The 21653-nt window shown below is 46.6% G+C and overlaps 1 protein-coding gene across 2 annotated transcripts in view; it reads left to right on the top strand.

The window, feature by feature from the left end:
* SEPTIN10 (septin 10) overlaps nt 1-21653 on the top strand; it is an 87900-nt gene that overhangs the window by 7648 nt on the left and 58599 nt on the right. The window contains exons 1-4 of one of the 2 annotated variants that reach the window (XM_029604603.1): nt 12678-12722; nt 12982-13096; nt 14587-14782; nt 17375-17561. In XM_029604603.1, coding sequence (XP_029460463.1) covers nt 12693-12722; nt 12982-13096; nt 14587-14782; nt 17375-17561 — 528 coding nt within the window. In that variant the 5' untranslated portion in view covers nt 12678-12692. Of the gene's footprint in view, nt 1-12677; nt 12723-12981; nt 13097-14586; nt 14783-17374; nt 17562-21653 lie in introns of those variants that run through there. The other variant, XM_029604602.1, reaches the window with a different exon arrangement.

The following is a 21653-nucleotide window of genomic DNA, read 5'->3' as shown; positions in this document are numbered from 1 at the left end:
TGGCTTAGGTGGGGCACCAGAGTTTGTAACTCCCCTAACTGGTTCCTCAGCAGGGGATGGTAGCTCCGTGAGTATGCCCCAGGTGCCTCCTGGTTTGGATAGTTCTACATTTTGCAGGGTGGAATTTTTCCAGGGTTTGCAAGCCTTTTCAGGCACAATCCTCAACTTGATCCACTGCTCCTAGAGTGGAAGAGCAGGTAGGAACTTTGCCTGGACCTTCTCTTAAGCGCCGGAGTACTCCTAGATTGGCAGCAGGTCCTACTAATAGATACTTGGATGGTATGGATGATGACGCTGATGCTGATTCTCTGGAGGATGGTGAAATCCCTCCAGGTCTAGAACCGTATAGCACTATGCTACTGTTCTTTTATAGAGATGAACTGCCAGCTCTGATCTCTCAGCCCTTGGAAATGCTTGGGTTCCCTGGCATGGATTCCAAGTCAAAGAAAAATTCCATTTTGGTTTCCTTGCGTAAAGCCTCTTATTTGTTTCCTAGTTTGGAGGCCATTCAATAATTGATTGATCTTTAGTCGGGTGCCCAGAGGCTAATTTCAAAGGGGGTCGGATTTTGGAAGGCCTGTACCCTCTGGATCCAGTAGTAAGAGAGCGCTTAACGTTTTCCGAAGGTAGATGTGCTTGTGTGTGCAGTTGCCAAGTGGACCACTTTTTCCATGGAAGGAGAGCGGTCTTGAAGGATGCTCATGATAGAAAGATTGAGACTACCCTCAAGCAGGCATTTGAAGCAGTGGCAATGACCTTGCAGATTGCTTCTTTTTGTTCCTTGGTGGCTCGCTCTTGTTTGCTTCTCTCCCAGGAGGTGATTGATTCTGGGGTTAATTCCAGGGCAGTTATGGAACCCGCTGTTGCCTTCTTGATTGATGCGGGCTGTGATTTGATCCGCACTTCAACCCCGGGGTGGCTTCGAGAGTAGCGGCCAGCTTCGAGAGTAGCGGCCAGGTGCCAGTTATGGATGAGAAATTGGTCAGCCGATGAGGCCACCAAGGCTAACCTCACCAAGTTGCCATTTAACGGCTTGCTTTTATTTGGGAGTGAGTTGGAGAAACTGGCCAGTAAGTGGGGCGAATCTTCGGTCCTCGTTTTCTGGAGGATAAGAAACAGACACAGCGCCCCTTTACCATGAGGGATCGTGCTACAGGATTCAGGCATTTTAGACCCTATAGAGGAGCGGCCTTTCAGAGGACTCTGCTTTTGGTAGGTCTCAATCCTTTTCGTCCCAGACAACCCAGATGTGGTGCAGGCTCGGGTATTGGAACCTCCTGGGCCTCCCAATGAAGGTTTGATGACTCACCTCCAGGAGATGCAGAAAGTCCAACCCTATAAGAACCTCCCTCACAGTATATTCCCCGCCACTTGTTCTTGTGCTCTTGCCTGTATAACCTTGCCCTTGTTCTTTGTTCTTGGACCCTTGCCTGTTTATAGCTCCTTCTCTGTTTAGGTCTTGAAGCTTATCTGTGCTCCTTGTCTTGTTTGGACCTATCCTGTATTCTGCCTGCATTCTGTGTCCTGTCCTGTCTGTCTAGCTCCTCCAGTGACCTCCTTTGTGTGTTTCCTAGTTGTGTTTCTGTTCCCTGTGGGCCTCCCAGTGGCCCTTCTGTTTCCCGTGGGTCTCTAGGTGGCCTTCCAGTTCTCTGTGGCCCTTCCAATGGTTTTCTGCCTTGTGGGTTGCCCAGTGACCTTTTTGCTCCCTGTGGGCCTCCCAGTGGCCCTCCTGTTCCCTGTGGATCTCCCTGTGACCCTCTGGTGTCCTGTCTAGGTCTCCCATTGCCTAGCTGTGCTGTGTGTTTCTTGCCTTGTAATCTGTTTCCTTGCCCTGTCTTTGTTCTTTCCTTGTCTTCCCTGTGTTACATGTGCACTCCTTGTTCTGTGAGTACACTGTTCCTGACCTAGTGCTCCACCCCTCCAGAAGATTTCCCAACCACTGCATCAGAGAGCTCAACCCGAAAGGAAGGTGGCTGGACAGGCAGAAGGTTCATACCAGTTCTGCCTGCTCCTATCCTCTGCAGAAGACCGCATATGTCTGACCTCTGCTTAGGGGCATCCCCAAATCAGCCAGCCCGGCCGTGACAAAATTGTACCTCTGCATTTGGTTGTCGAAGAAAAGGGTCGAGGTGTGATTAACTCCAACAGGAATATTCAACTTCTGTCCTCTGGTCTGTTTCTCAGGATATCCACAATGAATATTTGTGAGAGAGATCTGGTCTAAGAAAAAAAATCTTTGCATATTTTATTTGCCCTGAAAACCAGAATAGGTTGTGTCTCTCAAGGAAGTGAATTGTGTAGTCTTTATCTCCAACAATGTTGAAGATAGTACGGAATGTCAACTAGGATCCTAGAACACACCAACAGAAATGTTGTTGACCTAAAACATGAGGTGGTTTTATCTAGTTAAAATACATGTAAGAGTTTTTAAAATAGTTTAAATCTAAAGGTTACCCTTAAGTAAAAGTGTTTCTCAGCCTCTTTTTGGCTAAGATTGACTGTAAGGTCTGAGACTTGAAGGTGGTCCTTTCTTGGCCTGAGGCTGAAATGGTGAACCTGTATAATATGGGAGGTAAATGCCTGCCACCCAGTCCCCTTGGAAACTCAAAAAAACAACATTGGATCCTGGCCACACTGGGAGTGTTGAACCTCCTGTGTGTGTTTAAAAGAAACAACACTTTTTGTGGTATGGGAGGAATTTGTAGGCTGTAACTGCATATCAAGAGTGATTAAAACATTCCTATGATATTTAATTAAGTTCAGATGTCTTAATTTTGTTGCATGGAAATAAAGGTTAAATAACAAAACAAAAAGTTTAAGGTGACACCTTTTTTAAATGGACTAAATACATTTCTTGACTAGCTTTTGGGAGCCAGTACTCTGTTTCTCAGGTCAGAATAAAGTAGATTTTGTTTCAACTTTATTTTCCTTCTCTAAAAATAATTAAATAAAAAAGCACCAGTTAAACGAAGTTGCAATTATGACTTTGGTTTGCTTCAGAAAATCCCATGAAGTGGTTGCCTGTGCAATAGAAGTAAATTATTTCATAGTCGCACTTCCAGGCCCCACCCCACATGCCAAAATGTTCATAGCTGACAAAGAGCAGTCATTAATGAATCAGTTGTACTGGAATGTGGAATAGGTGCTTGGGGAGAAAAGTGAACTTTAGCATATGGTAACACCCAGTTGATTAGTAGAAAGAAGGATGAGAGTGTCTGCTTGTTTATAACTTTAGAAAGGATGAGACGTGCTTTCCTTAAAAACCATATGTATAAAAGTAATTTTCTTCAACCAAAGTTCTTAGCTGACAGGGTGTTGAAAAAACCAGCATATAGAACGAAATGATCAGAATTGAGAGGCAAGTGATAAGGCTTTGGAAACGGATGGCAGAGACCTGTTCCCTATTATAAAGGTATCGTTGACGTTTGCTCAAAAGAGCATAAACACACTTTTTGAAATGTTCCATTTTGTTATTTCTAAAATGTTAAGACTTGGATAACATGGATCTTAAAAATTGAATAAAATGTAAATGATAAACATTTGATCATATTCGCCCCTAGATGCACTAAGCCACGTTGTTTTCTCGCAGGAGGGGGTCCCATTATTGTGGGGCTTTGTCGCCATGATAGTGGAGCCCCTCCCCTGAAAAATCATCATGGCTGTATGGCGCATTCTTTTGTGTTGCGGCCAAACTTCGTGGCACAAAAGAACGTGGAGACTGGCCCTTTAACACGAGGGCGGCCCAAACCTCACGGGACTGTCATAGCCTTAAAGGGCAATTGCCCCCCCCTCCCAAAAAAAACAACCCATAGCAAACGGGGATGTTGAGCAGGTAGCAATGCTGACCCCATCTCGATCCGGAGTGGCTGGTTGAGGCGGCCCTGACTCCACCAAAATACTTTCAGGCCTTGGTGCCCTTTCCCATCCCCACCCCATCCCTCAAATAACAGCCTCCTCTCTACTTCCACTTTTGTGAAGCGGGACCACCACCGCTCTTCTCCAGTCTTGCGGCACCTCTCCCATTTCCAAGGATCTATTGAACAGGACGTTCAGTGGATCTGCCAGCCAATCCAGGGGATTAGATGTACGCTCTGGATTTAAAGGAAGCATATGCTCATATTTCCATCTATACCTCCTACTGGAGTTACCTGTGCTTTATAGTGGACTTTTCCCACTACCAATGGAACGTGCTCCCCTTTGGCCTATCATTAGCACCAAGGGTCTTCGTGAAGTGCTTAGCTGTAATATCAGCACATCTACTGTGACACAAAATTCAAATCTTCCCTTGCCTGGATGACTGGCTGATGACAGCAAATTCCCAGGAATGTATGCTAACCTCTTTATAAACATTGATACAGCTTTTGCAGTCCTTGGGTTTCCTAATCAATTTTGAGAAATCAACTCTAATTCCCACTCAGAGAATCAAGTTCATTGGAGCATGGATAGATTCTTTACAGGACAGAGCATTATTTCCCTTAGAGTCAGTGATTACTCTCAAGTTATTAGTATACAGATTACTGCACACACATCAGTTGACAGCCAGAGATGTAGTGGTTGTTCTTGGTCACATGGCAACAGCACCTGCACATGCAACATTTACATTGGGGTTTTAATCTCAATGAGACCAGGTCACTCAGCCTCTTAGTACCAAAATGTGGATTTCAATAGAAATAAAACAGGTCTACAGTGGTATCTAGACCTCTCACCCTTGAAAAGGAGGCTCCATTACGGTTCCCCATCACCAAATAATTTGATGATGGATGCCTCCAGTACAGGGTGGGGAGCCCACACCGGCCCTTTCCAAACTCAAGGGACTAGGTTATTCTAAGAGAGACAATTTTAAATCAATCTCTTAAGAACTGAGAGCAATCTGATATGATCTAGTAACCTTTACTTGAATGCTCAAGGGAAAGATCATCCTCATTCAGACTGATGATCAGGTTGCCATGTTCTGTGTAAACAAACAAGGAGGCACAGGGTCATGGACTGTTTGCCTAAAATCATGAAAGATATGGCAGTAGGCAGCCAAACATCATAGATATCAAAAGAGTGATCCAATTTTGCAAAAATAAATCGCAAAAAGATACAAATAGAACATTAATCATATATTAACATGGGCAGTCTTTCAAGTTTGCTTGATCCTTGTGGCACACCAAACCAAATTTTACTATGTCACATATATTCATACCCACTGGTCACTGGGCATGTGACTATGAAAATGCCAGGAAATGTACTTTTAACTAAATTGAACAGCACTACCTTCCCTCCCCAAGGACCAGCCTTAACAGCACTCTTTTTCTCTTTAAACCCAACTCCTCAAGATCCAATCCCAATCTCCTTCTCTCCAATGCCAGGTGTTTTCTTTAAGGATTGGTTTGCTGTGTGCAAACATTTTTACACGTGAACAAAAATCTTTGGTTACGTTACCCTGTGAACACTACTTTCTTTGATGCAAAACACCTATCATTTTTATGCTCGCAGCAACCCAATCTTTAAAGGGAATATTGGCTAAGTCTATATCTTGCTTAAAATAATTGCCTAATATCTACTAACAGCAGTGAAAATAAAATGTGTATGAAAAAATATTTTCAGCAATAACATTCAAAACTGCTTTTCCTGTACGTACCAGGATCAGTCCAGGACACCTGGGTTGTGACTCCGCACCAGTAGATGGAGACAGACTAAAACTTGTGGGCGGAGCCATATAAGCCCCTGTGCCAGTCACAGCCCCTCAGTCTTACTCTGTCTCCAGTAGATGGTGCAGGTCTAGTCACAGCCCTGCCTGACCTGATTCTGGTGTTGGTGTTAGTCAGGTTTGAATTTTTGGGCTAGGTTTTTTGTTAGGCATAGTTGTTTATATACCAAATTGGGGTTTTCTTTTAATCCCTTAGTCTCGGGTGCCCTGCCTCCCAGGGGGGTTGAGAGGTCCTGAGGGGACTACCCTCCCCCGGTTGAGGCCGCTGCCAGGGTCGAGGACCCGGCTGGTCTAGTGGCAGCGTCAGGGGTGACACCGGGGAGCCCGGTTCACTCACCCCTGCAGGACTAGGGCTCCAGGACCCGGGACAGCGGCGTCAGCGTTTTAAAAAAAAAAAAAAAAAAAAAAAAAAAAGAGTTTTCTGTTTTTATTTTGTTGCGGCCGGCTCTCCGTTGCTTCGGCGTCGCTGCTCCGTCGTTTTCGCGCAGGGGGGCGCCGCAGGCAAGAGGGGAGGTCGCCGAATTAGTTTTTTCTTTAATTTTGACGCGCCTCAGTTTTTTACTTCCCGCGGTCGCCGGCTTGCCGCGCGGTTCTTCAGGCAAGGCTTGCGGTTCGACGCGCGCACGGTTTTTTTTTTTTTTTTTTTTTCTGCTCGGCCTGCATCCAGGACGGTGAAGCAACGTCCAGGGCATCGCGGGGGGCTCGGGCCTGGATCGTGCGTTCGCCGCCGCGAGGGGTAGGCCCAGTAAATAGGCCTCAGGACATTTTCCTGCTCAGCGCGGGAGCAGCGGCCATTTTGGCCACTGGCAAGGAATTCTCGCGGACCGCAGCAGGCAATTCGGCTCTCCCTCCCGCGTTATCCCCGCAGCGGGGCGCGGCAGGAGGGGGCGCTGAGGAGGGGCTTTGGCCCCGGGGGGATTCCGGCGCCGATTCTTCCGAATCCGGGTCGTTTCTCTGAGGATTTCGCGGGCTTGCTGCGCAAGGTACTTATGTACAAGCGCAGCAAGCGCTCCCGAGGGGGGGGGCTCTGGGGAGGGCTCCAACCAGGCCCCACCGAGTAAGCGCAAGGCGAAAAAGACCGCGATGCTCGCCCAGGAGCCAGCACGAGGGAAACGGCTTTCCCGGTGCGTACCTCAGGAGTCAGATCCAGAAGATTCCTCCACGGCGGATACTGGTGGTCTCAAGGAGCCCCCGAGGGGGGCTGAGGAGACGGGGGCGGATGGCTCCGCCCAGCCCGGCGCGGGAACAGGTACCCAGGCAGCGGACGGGGATGACCCCAAGGTAGTCCGTCTGTTCCGCAGAGAGGAACTGTCGCCATTCATCCCGGCCATTCTCCAGGACCTGGGGATAGAGGCTTCCCCAGTGGTGGTCCGCCAGGAGGTCAATATGGATCCAGTGCGACTGGGATACCCCGGAATTAGGGTTGATAGTCAGCAAGGCCATGGATAAGCTCTACCCGCTCCCGGAGGAGGCGCTGGAGCTTCTGCAACTTCCAAAGGTGGATTCAGCGGTCTCCACGGTGACGAAGAGGCCCACTATCCCGGTCACGGGGGCGACGGCCCTTCGGGATATACAAGACAGGAAGCTTGTAGTGCAGCTCAAGAAGATATTTGAGGTATCCGCCCTAGGGGTGCGGGCAGCAATCTGCACTAACTTCGCCATGCGCGCTAGTTTACGCTGGGCCCAGGTCCTTCAGGCGAATGCAGGCCTGTTGGCGGAGGAGGCGTCTCAGGCTGATAGATTGGAGGCGGCAATAGCTTATGGAGCTGACGCCCTCCACAACCTGCTGCGCACCTCTGCTAGGTCCATAGTAGCCGCAGTTTCGGCGCGCCGTCTCCTGTGGCTACGCAACTGGGCAGCGGATGGCTCTTCCAAAGCCCACCTGGGTTCGTTACCTTTCAAGGAGTTGGATGATTTGATGGTTTCTCTGGGAGAGAACAGGGCATTCTAGCTGCCCGAGGATAGGGCCAGGGCGCGGCCCTCCTTTCCGGCCAGTGCCCGGTTCCGGGGGCCCAGGAAATCACGCCCTCAAAGATCCGCCGGCTCTTCGTATAGACCATCTTCTTCCCGGAACACTCAATGGCAGCAGTCCTTTCGTGGGAAACGTTACGGGGAGCAAGGTGGGGCCCTGTCGGGTGCGGGGTCCAAGCCCTCGCATTGAACTCCGGCCGGTCCACCTCTCGTTGCGCCTGCGGCACGCCGTTCCAAATGTAGGGGCGCGGTTAACTTTATATTTCGAGGAGTGGACCAGGGTGATGTCGGGCCAGTGGGTCCTCGACGTGATAAGACACGGCTACGAGTTAGATTTTGCTCGCATCCCAGCGGACGAGTTCCTGGTCTCGCCCTGCAAGGCCCCAGGAAGAGGGCAGCGATGTTGGACACCTTCCGTCGGCTGGAAAGCTTGGGGGCCATATCCCCCGTCCCTGCCGATCGGCGCGGCTCGGGCCGTTACTCCATTTACTTCATAGTTCCCAAGAAGGACGGCACTTCAAGGCCAATTCTGGACCTCAAAGGGGTAAACAGATGTCTTCGCGTTCCCCACTTCGAAATGGAAACGATTCGGTCAGTTATCGCTTCGGGGCGTCCGGGCGAATTTCTGACTCCTCTGGATCTCACGGAGGCGTACCTTCACGTGGGCATTCAGCCATCGTGCCAGCAGTTTCTGAGGTTCTGCGTTCTGGGGAGGCACTACCAATTTCGGGCGCTCCTTTTTGGTCTTGCAACGGCGCCTCGGACATTCATGAAAGTGATGGTGGTAGTGGCGGCGCAGCTGCGACGGGAAGGTCTTCTAGTTCTTCCTTACCTAGACGATTGGCTGATTCGGGCGAAGTCAGAGAGTCAGTGTCGACGGGCGGTGGACAGGGTCCTCCAGTTCTTGCAGTCCCTAGGCTGGGTGGTCCATTACAACAAAAGTTATTTGGCTCCCACTCAGTCCTTGGAATATCTGGGGGCCTTATTCGACACGAAACGGGGCAGGGTAATCCTCTCTCAAGATCGGATATGCAAACTGCAATCTCAGGTGCGGCGTCTGTTGTCTCTTCGCCGTCCACGAGTCTGCGATTACCTGACGGTGCTGGGGTCTATGGCTTCAACGCTTGCGTTGGTACCCTGGGCGTTCGCTCACCTGCGGCCATTGCAGTCTTCTTTGCTGTCCCGTTGGATACCAGTTTCAGAGGATTTCTACCTACTGCTCCCGCTTGTGGGTCCGGCGAGATCCAGTCTTCTTTGGTGGCTGGATCCAAGTCATCTGTCCTGTGGCGTATCCCTTCTCGTTCCCGACTGGACGGTGGTGGCCACGGATGCCAGTCTCTCCGGCTGGGGAGCAGTTTGCCTAGGGAAGTCGGTGCAAGGTTGTTGGTCAGCGTCGCAAGCTCAATGGTCCATCAACCACCTCGAGACCAGAGCGGTCTGTCTGGCTCTCCAAGCCTTCATACCCTTGGTGCGGGGACAGGCGGTCCGAGTACTGTCAGACAACGCAACCACCATGGCCTACATCAATCGTCAAGGAGGGACGAGAAGTCCACTGGTGGCGGAAGAGGTGAGAATTTTGATGGCCTGGTCGGAACAACATCTCAGCAGCATAGCAGCGTCTCACATTGCCGGGGTCGACAACGTGCAGGCGGATTTCTCAGCAGGCATCGTCTAGGTCCCGGAGAGTGGGAACTGGCGGACGAGGCGTTTCTTCTCCTCTGCAGGACGTGGGGAGTTCCCCACTTGGATCCGATGGCCACGTGGCACAACGCGAAGGCTCCGTGTTTTTTACAGTCGGCGTCGAGAGCGGGGAGCAGAGGGCGTCGATGCGCTGGTGCTCCCTTGGCCGACGGATGTGCTGCTGTACGTGTTTCCCCCGTGGCCACTGATCGGCAAGATCCTGCGGCGTGTAGAATTGCACCCATCCAACGTGATCATGGTGGCACCGGAGTGGCCACGCCGTCCATGGTTCGCAGACCTCATTCAGTTGTCGGCGGAGGCTCCCCTTCGTCTCCACGGCTTCGCGGGGCTGCTTCATCAGGGCCCCGTCTGTTTGGAGGATGCGGATCACTTTTGTCTCGCGGCATGCTTTTTGAGAGGAATCTGTTAAAGAGCAAAGTTTACTCGGACGCGGTTATTGCTACGCTGCTGAGGTCCCGGAAGCAGTCTCCGTCTCTGGCTTATGTCAGGGTCTGGGTAGTTTTTGAGGATTGGTGTATGAAGCGAGGTTTGGATCCCACCGCCGCTGCGGTCTCTGATATTCTGGCTTTCCTCCAGGTGGGACTGGCCAGAGGCTTGGCGTGCAGTTCCCTACGGGTCCAAGTGGTGGCACTTGGTTGTTTGCGGGGGAAGGTCGGGGGGATCCCCTCTGGCTCTTCACCCGGATATAGCCCGTTTTCCTGAAGGGGGCTAAGCATCTCCGTCCTCCCTTGCGTCCTTCCTGTCCGGCTTGGAATCTTAATTGGGTTCTTTCTGCCTTAGGTTCGGCACCGTTTGAGCCTTTTTGCAGCGCTCTACTGTCTAGGATCTCACGTTGAAGACCGTGTTTCTGGTGGCGATTTCTTCGGCACGCCGTATCTCGGAATTGCAGGCGTGGTCATGTAGGGAGCCGTCCTTGCGACTCTCCGCCACAGGCGTTTCCTTGCGCACGGTCCCTTCTTTCTTCCGACGGTCGTCTCGGCTTTTCATTTGAATCAATCCGTTGAACTTCCCGCTTTCGCGGTCGGGGAGTCGTCGGATCCGAAGACGAGAGACTTATGAAAGCTGGATGTGAGGAGGTCCCTCCTTCGCTATCTGGAGGTCACTAATCCTTTTCGGATAACGGATCATCTGTTTGTCCTCCTTTCTGGTCCCAAGAAAGGGGCTGCAGCGTCTCGCACGACGATCGCCCGTTGGCTCTAAGAGGCCATAGGCTCAGCGTACTTTGTACGGGGAAAGACTCCGCCGGTGGGTCTTCGGGCTCATTCGACAAGGTCTCACGCTGCGTCCTGGGCGGAGTCTTCTCAGGTGTCGCCCCAAGAGATTGTAGGGCGGCTACCTGGCAGTCGTTGCATACCTTCGTCAGACATTACCGTGTGGATGTTCAGGCCGCTGAGGTCGGAGGGTTTGGAGAGAGGGTACTCCGAGCAGGACTCTCTGCTTCCCACCCTCGGTAAGTTGGCTCTGGTACATCCCAGGTGTCCTGGACTGATCCTGGTACGTACAGGGAAAGGAAAATTAGTTTCTTACCTGATAATTTTCGTTCCTGTAGTACCAAGGATCAGTCCAGGATCCCGCCCGCTGACGGAGAGTCCGCTCATCGTTGTTTCCTTGCGCTCACCGCTTGTTCGCTCTCCCGGTTGGGGAGTCCGGTTCCCGCAGGGGTTGGAATTGTTTCCGATTAAATGGCAAGTTTTGTTAGTTAGCTATGGTTGCCCTTTGGGTTTCTACTTTGACATTACGTATGACTGAGGGGCGCTGTGACTGGCACAGGGGCTTATATGGCTCCGCCCACAAGTTTTAGTCTGTCTCCATCTACTGGTGCGGAGTCACAACCCAGGTGTCCTGGACTGATCCTTGGTACTACAGGAACGAAAATTATCAGGTAAGAAACTAATTTTCCTTTCTGCATGCAGGTGAAATTAATAAAGTACAAACCTTGGTTAAAATAGAAATGAAGAAGGGATGACCATAAACTATAAAAGCCAGTGATGAGAAGTTTCATCATTTTCACAGCAAGAATTAACATTACACAAGACAGACCCTCACCAAAACAAAATAGAAAAGGCCATAAAGTATAAATAATAATGTGCCAACAAAAACTGAACTGGAAACCACAAGCCCAGCTGTATTATGCAGTGCAGCAATGGAAAAACAGAAACACCATCATTCTCACAAAACATCAAGCAATAAACAAGACATAAAATATTCATAACATTAAAATCATACTATTAAAACATTAAAACAGCCAACAAACATCCAATAATATAATTAAAAAAAAACTTGTTATAAAATTCCCAAAACAACAGAATATTTAAAAACAGCAGAAACATCAGACACTTCCCAATATTGGGATCTTTTGTTTTCAGTCACCCTGAGATTGTCATGGATTGGGGGAGAGAGGGCTGCGCCTACTTATCTTCTCTCTCTCTCTCACACACACAATAACACATTAATTCTCTCACAGGCACACATAAGCAGGCTCCCAAGCTGTTTCTTTCTTTCTCACTGGCCAGTTAAGCCTCAGCTATTGTTTTCCCCTCCCAGTAGCTAAATTTAGGTGCTTAAAAAATGGACAGTCCTGGAGATATGGTTAGATCTGGGAAAGGAAGTTAGCCAGCTAGCATAGATTTTCTGTGCTAGCCAATTAAGTTGAATACCTAAATTTAGGTGAATCAGTTTTGGCTGGCAAGATTTGTCTGTTTTCAGCCATAATTTAGCCAGTTAGGATATAACTGATAATTGACTTAACTGGCCAAAATCTGGCCGGCTAAGTGAGGTGCCTAGCAGTACTTTGAAAATCTACTCCTATGTGTAGTTAAGGTTCTGTTTAATGTAGATTCTATGAATTGAACTGTAGCGCAAATGTTTAAAGTTAGGGTAAATTGAATCTAAAATAATAAACGGCTTTCTTTATGGTAGGGGTCACAAACTTATAGGATGAGAAGGCTGTTTTTGAAACAATAGCTCTGAATATTGGGCTGTATTTGAGCTCTGTTTGAAGAGTGGAGATGATTAAAATATATATATTTCCCTCTCTGCTTTCTTTCTACCAGCTTTTCCTTTTTATGGCTGATGCTCTTTCCTGTTTCTACCCTACCCCATAATCCATCACTCTTGCCTTTCTGGCTCTGGTATTGTATATTATCACCTGGTAGTCTATGAATAGATTTTATTTTTGTTGGATTGTGAACGTTACTTTGAAAACTGCCTAGAAAAGTTGATAGGTGGTAAATACATTTTAAATAAATAAATAAACAATTCACAGTTCTTTCTTCCACTGTCCATAAATACAGCAACATGCCAGTTGAAGGTATTGGAGATATCCATGGGTACAGAGAGAGAATTCCTGAACAGGGTACATAATGTTTAATGCCAACTAAACAGTAACTGGTTTAAAGGTACATGTACTGTGTTTATTTTTTAATTAACTCTCTGCAAGTTAATGAACTTTACAATGGATTGCATTCTCACTGGAATTGAATTGACATTGCAGGAAATGGCACTTTTTTGATTCCCTTAGTTTTTGTTTTGTTCATAAGTATCAAATCTTTAAAGTTGGTTGACTCTCCCATCATTTCCTGTACAGATAAAAGTTGTTTTTTTTCTCCCTACAGCATGGCGATGTTCGTACCTTACCTCTCTCTGGTCATGTAGGCTTTGATAGTCTACCGCAACAGTTGGTCAATAAGTGCATTAGTCAGGGATTCTGCTTTAATATTCTCTGTATTGGTAAGTAATGCAGCTCAATAAATATGTGTACTGTTCTTGTGCTGTTAGGAATGTCTGACTTCCAGTCACTGTCTTTGACTTGAGCTGATGATGTGCAAGAATCCATGTTTAGAAAGGTAAAAGTAGTTAGCGGACACCATTTTGGTCCTGTGCAATGCAATATGACTTATTTCATTATTTCTGTCATACTTTGAGGGCAGGAGAATTGACAGAATTTGACTCCTAAAGGGCTTCATCAGTGCCTATGAAGAGATGTTTAGAATGTGTCAAGCCTTACACTTTAAAGTCAAATATCTAGATATATATACTATGTAGAGCGTGTCCTCCCATTCTCCCCAACCTCTGCCAGCTCATGGAGAGAGAATTCTGGACATTTATGGTGCTAGTGTACTCTAAATCTGTACAAATTAAATGTAGTTTCTATTAAACAGCACAAAAAAACAGGCACTATAATACTCATTTTGGCATACTGTGAATATTACTAGCTTTAGGAAAAACAAGGTTTCTTAGCGTCCAGTCAGATGAATCCAGAACAAATGGGTTATGCACCTCTCCCAGAAGATGGAGAAGGAGCAAACTGACATCACAGTACATATACCCCTGCAGTGACATCAGCCTGCCGGTATTCTCCATTTTCAGCAGATGGTGGACATGCATCTCCCTACTGGGGATTGCTTCATCTTGAAAAAGCAGAATTAAGAACATAAGAAATTGCCATACTGGGTCAGACCAAGGGTCCATCAAGCCCAGCTTCCTGTTTCCAACAGTGGCCAAAACCAGGCCACAAGAACCTGGCAATTACCCAAACACTAAGAAGAACCCATGCTACTGATGCAATCAATAGCAGTGGCTACTCCCCAAGCATAACTGATCAATAGCCATTAATGGACTATATGAGAATGAAGTTTCCACTTTTTACTTATCTTCAACAGATGTTACTTCATGATATGTAAAATACTATACTCTTTTCATTTGTATTATCCTTAGGAGCCTTCATTTTTGGTTTTTATTTAATTTTTCCTGGGAATTTTTGTGTGTACATTAAAATGAACAAAAATGGGAGAAAATCATTGGAAAAAAATTTCTTTTTCCCATTTATTTACTCATATTTTTGTTTGTTATAATAAATACTGAGAAATTCCCAAGAAAGTTAAATAAAAACCGAAAACAAAGATCCCTAATTATCCTTAATCAGGTTCATATGAAAAAAGTGTGTTCCAATTTACTGGTGCAAGTTGCCAGCAATGAATCAAGCAGCCATGCTGTGGTTTCACAATGCAGTAATGGGTAGTTTGCTAGATTTTGGTAGTAAATGTTAAGTGGTTTGCAAACTAAGTTGAACATTTTTTTTAAATACAATATTTAGTTGAAGGATAGTAATTGGCACAGTCAATCTCATCGACTTTGCTTTAGTGAAGGATGAACATAACTGTTCTTCTGTTCTGTACAGTTCTAAATACTGGATTTAATTTTCCTGTTCTTAATTGTAGGGGAGACTGGCATTGGAAAATCAACATTAATAAATACTTTGTTTAACACCAGCTTTGAGGATTATGAGTCAACTCACTTTGAACCTAGTGTAAAGCTGAGAGCTCAGACATATGATCTTCAAGAAAGCAATGTTCGATTGAAATTAACTGTTGTGAGTACTATAGGATTTGGTGACCAGATCAACAAGGAAGACAGGTTAGTATTTCCTCCTTGGAAATACAGGGTTCTCGACTTATGGCATTTCGAGATACGATTCAGAGTTACTTTTCTAAACTGATAACCATTTATCCAATTTAGAATACTTGTTTTGACTTTAAGGTGCCTGAGCATCTCCCAAGAGGCACACGTTAGTGTGCTGATGATCATGAAGTCTGGTGAAATGATATCAGTAGAAAAATACTGGGGACTTTTCTCCGCAAATCAATGTCAATACAGTGTCCTGTAGACACGTCTTGGTACTTCCCTCTTCAGACAAAAAAAAAATGCTTTAAAATATGTCTCTGCTTTTTACAGTACTGTGTATTATTCTGGGTTATTGTGGTGAAAATAGTGTATTGGGCCCAAGTCCTGGGACCAAGCCCCTATTTATATTGGGTCAGATTTTAAATCTTATGCGCTCGGGGTACATTTGTGCGCGCTACCCGGCGCGCACAAATGTACACCCGATTTTATAACATGAGCGCATGTTATAAAATCCGGGGTTGGCGCGCGCAAGGTGCACAAGTGTGCACCCCCTTGTGCGCGCCAAGCCCGAGGGGAGCCCCAATGGCTTTCCTCGTTCCCTCCAAGGCCGCTCTGAAATCGGAGCGGCCTTGGAGGGAACTTTTCTTTCGGTCCCCCCCACCTTATTTTATTTTTTACACCTGTCTCTTGCAGGCGTATCTTGCGCGCGCCGGCACGGCTGCTGTGCCGGAGGACTCGGGACCGCCCCCGAATCGGCGCCACGACCCCGGCCCACCGCCCCGGCCCGCCCCTTTTTCAAAGACCTGGGACATACGCACGTCCTGCGGCTTGCGCGCGCCGCTAAGCCTATGCAAAATAGGCTCGGCGTGCGCAGGAGTAGGTTTTCAGGGGTTACGCGCGTATCCCTTTGAAAATCTACCCCATTATTGTTATCACTGGACAGTGTTTTGATTTAAGACACTGTTTTCAAGAGCTAATTTTGTCTTAAGTCTGAGGACTTCTTGTAACTTAAAGCAGTGATGCCTCCTACTCAGGGCAGCATTCACATTTACTGCGAGTAGGATGACAGGCCTTACTAGTGTAAAGGAGATGAACTTCTTATTTTAAAATAGTTCCATATGAGGGGAAAAAAAGATATTTCCAGCCAGTTGTAACTAGGAACTGAGAATATGGTCAGTAGCAGGTCGTTGGTTTTCCTTAACCTTCTTTTTTGGGTGAACGTTCAGAATCTTGTAGGTTGTGAGGTACATGATTTACAAGAAGGGTAAAGACAAGGGAGACCAAAGACTTGGGTTTTAGTCCATTCAGTTGGAACATGTTTTTGACAGAAGTAGTACCATTTTAAAAAGAATGACCCTGGCAGTTCACTTACATTACTTTAGTAAGGATGGTATTATACTCAATGGAAAATTGAATTTCATTGCTAGGAGGATGCATTGTTGCTTTATTAACGACTCAAGCACAATGATGACAATTGGCTCAAAGTTTTCAAGAATGTATCTAGGTCATAGATTTTTATTTATTTATTTATTTATTTATTTCGAGGTTTTTATATACCGAAGTATAGCGGGATGCCTTCACTCCGGTTTACAGGATAACAACTTAATACATATTGGTAACATTGGAACGAAATTAATAAACAGTGAACAAGATAACAACTTGATACAGTTTGGTAACACTGGATCGAATTTATACATATTGAACGGAGAGATGTACAGATTTAAAATGGGGGCAGCGATTACAAACGTTTACAAACTTAAAAGGGTAAGAGGGGGAGCGGTGGTTACAATCTGAAAGAGGGTGCTTTAGATGAGCTACTGGTGCATCTATCATGGTGGCAGTCCCATTCAAATTTATTCCAGGCTTATCTTTCAAAATTGAAATACATTTTTATACCAAAAAAGGTATACCAATATGACATTAAATATATTGTGGCAGAAAAGAAAATAACTCTAAGAATTAGACCGAAGGATGGAGTATAGCCAGGGAACAGAGGCGCTAGTATTTTGAATAATCTAGCTAATGCTGCTGCTTTAAATTAACTTTACATACATGTTACAAATCGTTTCATTGAAAATAACTATTACTGATTTCAATGTACTAGCCTAAAAAATCCCTGCTGAATTGTGATCCTTTGTTTTGTTCCAACAAACAATTACTGATGACGAACTGAGCATGCCTCTCATCCTTCCATATACCAAAAGAAGAACATGAACCCCAAAAATTTAGAACAAATCACTACAATTTGGAACACTGAGGTCCCACCCACTCTACTGTAACATCTGAGCCTTGTGCTTTTAACAGCAGTATTTTACAGATACAATGCAACAGTGTAATAGCTAGATATTTTGGGAGCTGCCTTTGTGTAAGGGTGTGGGTAAGTGTATGATGTGCATTATCTTCTTCTCTCATGGTTTTTCACTAGGCTTGGTATCTTTCAAAGAAAATCTTATAAAGAATTACCCATGTGCAGAACATAAATACTTGCTTATATAGTCAAGTCTAAAAAAATAAAAATTATAAAAAGGCTTGAAAAAAATCATGGTATGTAAATGTTTCTAATCTTTTATGTGTAATTTCCAAGGTTTTACAATTGTTTTTCAGCTACATTCCTATAGTGAACTATATAGACCGACAGTTTGAGGCCTATCTCCAAGAAGAGTTGAAGATAAAACGTGCCTTGTACCGCTATCACGATACTCGGATCCATGCTTGCCTGTATTTTATTGCACCTACAGGTCATTCCCTTAAAACCCTTGATTTATTAACAATGAAGAACCTTGACAGTAAGGTAAGATTACAATCTAGACACTCTTGAGCGTACTATTAAAACTGATGATTCCTGATTATTTTTTAATGTTAATACATGTAAAATAGTATAAATCTGTTTGAAAGTTCACAAATAGTAATGTCTATTAAAATTAGATTAATTGCTCCAGCCACACATTTTTTTGTTGAGTTTGGCAGTTTGTGAGCTGCTCCTGCAAACCGCCGCACTCGCCTCCCTGGCCGGACCAGTTATTCCTCCTCCCATTGCGGTGAAACGCTGCCAGCTCTTCATGCGGCAGGACACAACTCTTCTGTTGCGGCAAGATGTTGCGAGCTTACCGCTCAGCAGAACACCACAAGCTCGGACCAGCCATGTTCCTCTAGGTGTGTGCGTGCCCGACGCTACTTTATTTAAAGGGCCTATGGCGGGAAAAGTCCCACGGCACCTCCTGATGGCCTCATACGCTCAGCCCTATAAAGGGCCTTTATTGTCTTTCCCTCACTGCTTCAGCAACAGGTCCAGCTACTGCCAAGTAGTGTGTGTGTTGCTTCCTAGCCATTCCTGCCTTTCTCCAGTCTTCATTCCAGCCTGTCTCCAGTCTTGTTTCAGTCTGTGCCATCCTTTGTTGTCTGCTTGTTCCAGGCCTTGCCTGCCAGCCTCAGCCTATCTGTCCTTCCTCTCCTTTGGATGGATATCTGATTTGACCTCTGTGTGGACTTCGGATATGCCTGACTGCCACCTGTCTACGACCCTAGCTAACATCGGACCTTCTCTTCTGTTGTCAGCAGAGACCCTACCTAAGTCCTGCCGGTCCTGGCACTCAAAAGGGTCAACCTGAGGGGAACTTGGGCTGGTATAGTTGAAGATCCTGACTGATCTCTGCTTCTCCTTGGTCTGCCTACTAACGGTGAGAACCTGCAGGGCTCCTCCCTGTAAGTAGAGTCATTCTTGCCTTGGTCCAAGGTTCCATAGACAACAATTTGCTGAGGCTGTGGACTCGGCGGACTTGACTTCAGGTTATCCCCAGCATAGCCCGCAGGCTGCTAGACCAACCAGTTGCCCTAGAGCTCCTGGCCACAGCGATTGATCGGCTCACCACTTGCTTGGATGCTCTGACTGTGCCAGCTTCCCCACCACTGTGCATTTGTCCGGTTCCCCAATTGCCAACTCCTCCCCAGTATGCCGGGAATCCTAAATGGTGTTGAGGATTTCTCAACCAGTGCGGATTGCACTTCCAACTACAGTCTCCACACTTCCCCAGTGACCAAGCCAAGATTACATATATCCTCTCATTACTAGATTTTATTATTTATTTATTTTATTTATTTATTTTAGGTTTTTTATATACCGATCTTCTTACATAATATGCAAATCAAATCGGTTTACAGAGAACATTTTAACTTGTTTGAAAGCATTACATATAACGAAGAACTATTAAATAACAAATAAATATAAGAAAACCAGTGGCCAGTAGTTGGTGTTCCACCTTCAGGCAGCAAAACACTGCACAGAGCAGCAGTAGCCACAGAGGCATTCACGGAGCGGGATGCCAGTGGCCAGTAGTTGGGGGTTCCACCTTCAGGCAGCAAAACACTGCACGGAGCGGCAGTAGCCACAGAGGCATTCACGGAGCGGGATGCCAGTGGCCAGTAGTTGGTGTTCTGCCTTCACGGAGGGCTGCCATCTCCAAAAAAAAAACAAGAAACAAACAAACAAAGCAGGGGTGGGTATGAGTTATGGGGCAGGGGTGTGGCCTGCTTGTTGCGGCGGTTGCTACCCCTGATTGAGCTGGATGTTCACTGGGATGCGGATACGGCGCTGCTCTCTGCATGGTGGAGGGGTGGAGGGGTGGAAGGGAGAAAAAGGGTGGGAAATAAATAAATAAATGGATGAACTGCGTGGCTTGCTGGGCAGACTGGATGGGCCGTTTGGTCTTCTTCTGCCGTAATTTCTATGTTTCTATGTAACATGGTGATTAGGAAATAATCCTATTATACAGATGCCTTGCAAGAGGCTAATGAAAAAAACCCTAATTAATTAACTAAACATGAGGAGGTATCGGATGAAGTAGGGCTGGGGTGCAGGGGAACCATTTTGGCCTGGGCTGCCCCTCTGTGGGAATGAGGGGATCCTATCCTGCTCAGCCTCCAACAGTTCACTGAAATAGTCTTTGAAGAGTCAGATCGAGTAGTGGCAATGGCCTCTGACCTACTTCACCTCCGCCAAAGCTCCTGGACCTTAGGTGAGTACATGTTGGAATTCAGGACAATAGCCTCAGAATTAAACTGGTGAGGATAGCCTACTCACCATCTTTCTGGAGGGCCTCTCCAGGCGAATCAAGGATGAGCTCACTGCCTGGAGCTCCCTACCTCATTAGAGGCTCTCATTGCCCTCATGGGTAAGATTGACCATTTGCAGTAAAGAGCTTGAGAGGTCCATCCCACTGGAGGAACATTCTTCTGGCATCTTGCTTCCAGCACCCCCTCTTGCCTGCAGCTGCCATACTCTCGGCTTCGTCTCCTCCTCTGATTGAAGAACCAATGCAGTTGGGCCATTGCTGGTCAGACCAAGAAGAAAGGCTCTGTTACAGGGCCTCTGTATCTACTGCGCAGCCCGAGGCCATCTCTTGGCTCAATGTCCGGCGAGGCCAGGAAACTCATGTCCTTTGGGGACATGACCCTAGGCCTTACTCTTCTGGCTCCTTTTGCCAATCACCCTGGAACTAGGTTCCGTGCACTTCTCCACTCAGGCTGTTTTAGATTCCGGCTCCAGAGGAAACTATATTCTACTGGACCTGGTTCACCAACTTTGTATACTCATGGTTCAGATTACTTCCCTGCGGGTGATTTCCCCCATCGATGAGGATCTGCTTCCAGGACAGGTTACCCAGACTACAGAGCAGTTAACTCCGCACTGGTCTATTGCACTTGGAAGAGATCAGCTTCCAGGTGATTTCCAGAACGGTTAATCCTATTATACTTTACTTGCCATGCCTCCAACAACATAATCCCCATTTTGATTGGTCCACCTTGGAACTCGCCTGCTGGGACCATGAATGTACAGACTCTGCTTGGTACCTGTGGAACCTCCTTGCCCTGTAATCGTGGCTTCCGCCCTTCTGAGCCTTCCCACTCAATATGCAGACTACAGCAACGTCTTTTCAAAAAAGAGTGCCGAGATCCTGCAACATAGAGCTGATTCCTGGTGCTACGTCCCCCATTGGGTAGTGTGTATCCCCTTTCTCCCAGAGACTCAAGCCATGTCTGCCTATATCCAAGAGAATCTGGATCGCGGATTCATCTGGCCTTTCTCTTTTCCTCAGGAGCTGGGTTTTCTTCGTCGTGAAGAAAGATGAATCCCTTTGGCCAATCATAAACTACTGCAATACTAAATGCTATCATGAAAAAAGACTGGTACCCCTTGCCTTTAATAGCTGAGCTCTTTGATCACTTACAGGGCAACAAGATTTTCACAAAATTGGATCTCAGGGGTACATAAAACCTTACCTGCATCAAGGCTGGTGATGAATGGAAAACAGTGTTTAACACTCACGACGGGCACTATGCGTATTTGATCATGCCCTTTGGGCTTTGCAGCACCCTGGCGGTTTTCCAGAAAATGGTCAACTTGATCTGTATACCTGCGTGGTTGTATACCTGGATGACATATCGCACCATCCTGCAATGCCTTCAAAAGAATAACCTCTCTACCAAACTGGAAAACTATCTCTTTGAACAAGAGGAACTTCCCTTCCTCGGGTACATAGTCTCGCGAGACAGATTTCAGATGAATCCGGCCAAGGTGAAAGCCATTATAGACTGGCCCCTCCCAGTGGGACTCCAGGCCTTACAAAGATTCCTGGTATTTGCAGATTATTACTACTGGTGTATCTCTATTACTCCTTGGCAGCCTCCCTTACTGCCTTCACCTGTAAGGGTGCCAACACCAAAGACTGGCCATCGAGGCTACTGAGACCTTCCAGAAATTAAAAAACGCCTTTGCTGACAAGTCCTGCTTGTGCCACCCATATCCTGCTTGGCCTTTCATTATTACATAAGAACATAAAATATGCCATCCAGACCAAAGGTCTATTAAACCCAGTATCCTGTCTCT

The sequence above is a fragment of the Rhinatrema bivittatum genome, chromosome 5, assembly GCF_901001135.1.
Source record: "Rhinatrema bivittatum chromosome 5, aRhiBiv1.1, whole genome shotgun sequence".
Taxonomy (NCBI): Eukaryota; Metazoa; Chordata; class Amphibia; order Gymnophiona; family Rhinatrematidae; genus Rhinatrema; species Rhinatrema bivittatum.
Note: the sequence above shows the minus strand (reverse complement) of the source record. Positions and strands in the feature narration are given on the sequence as shown.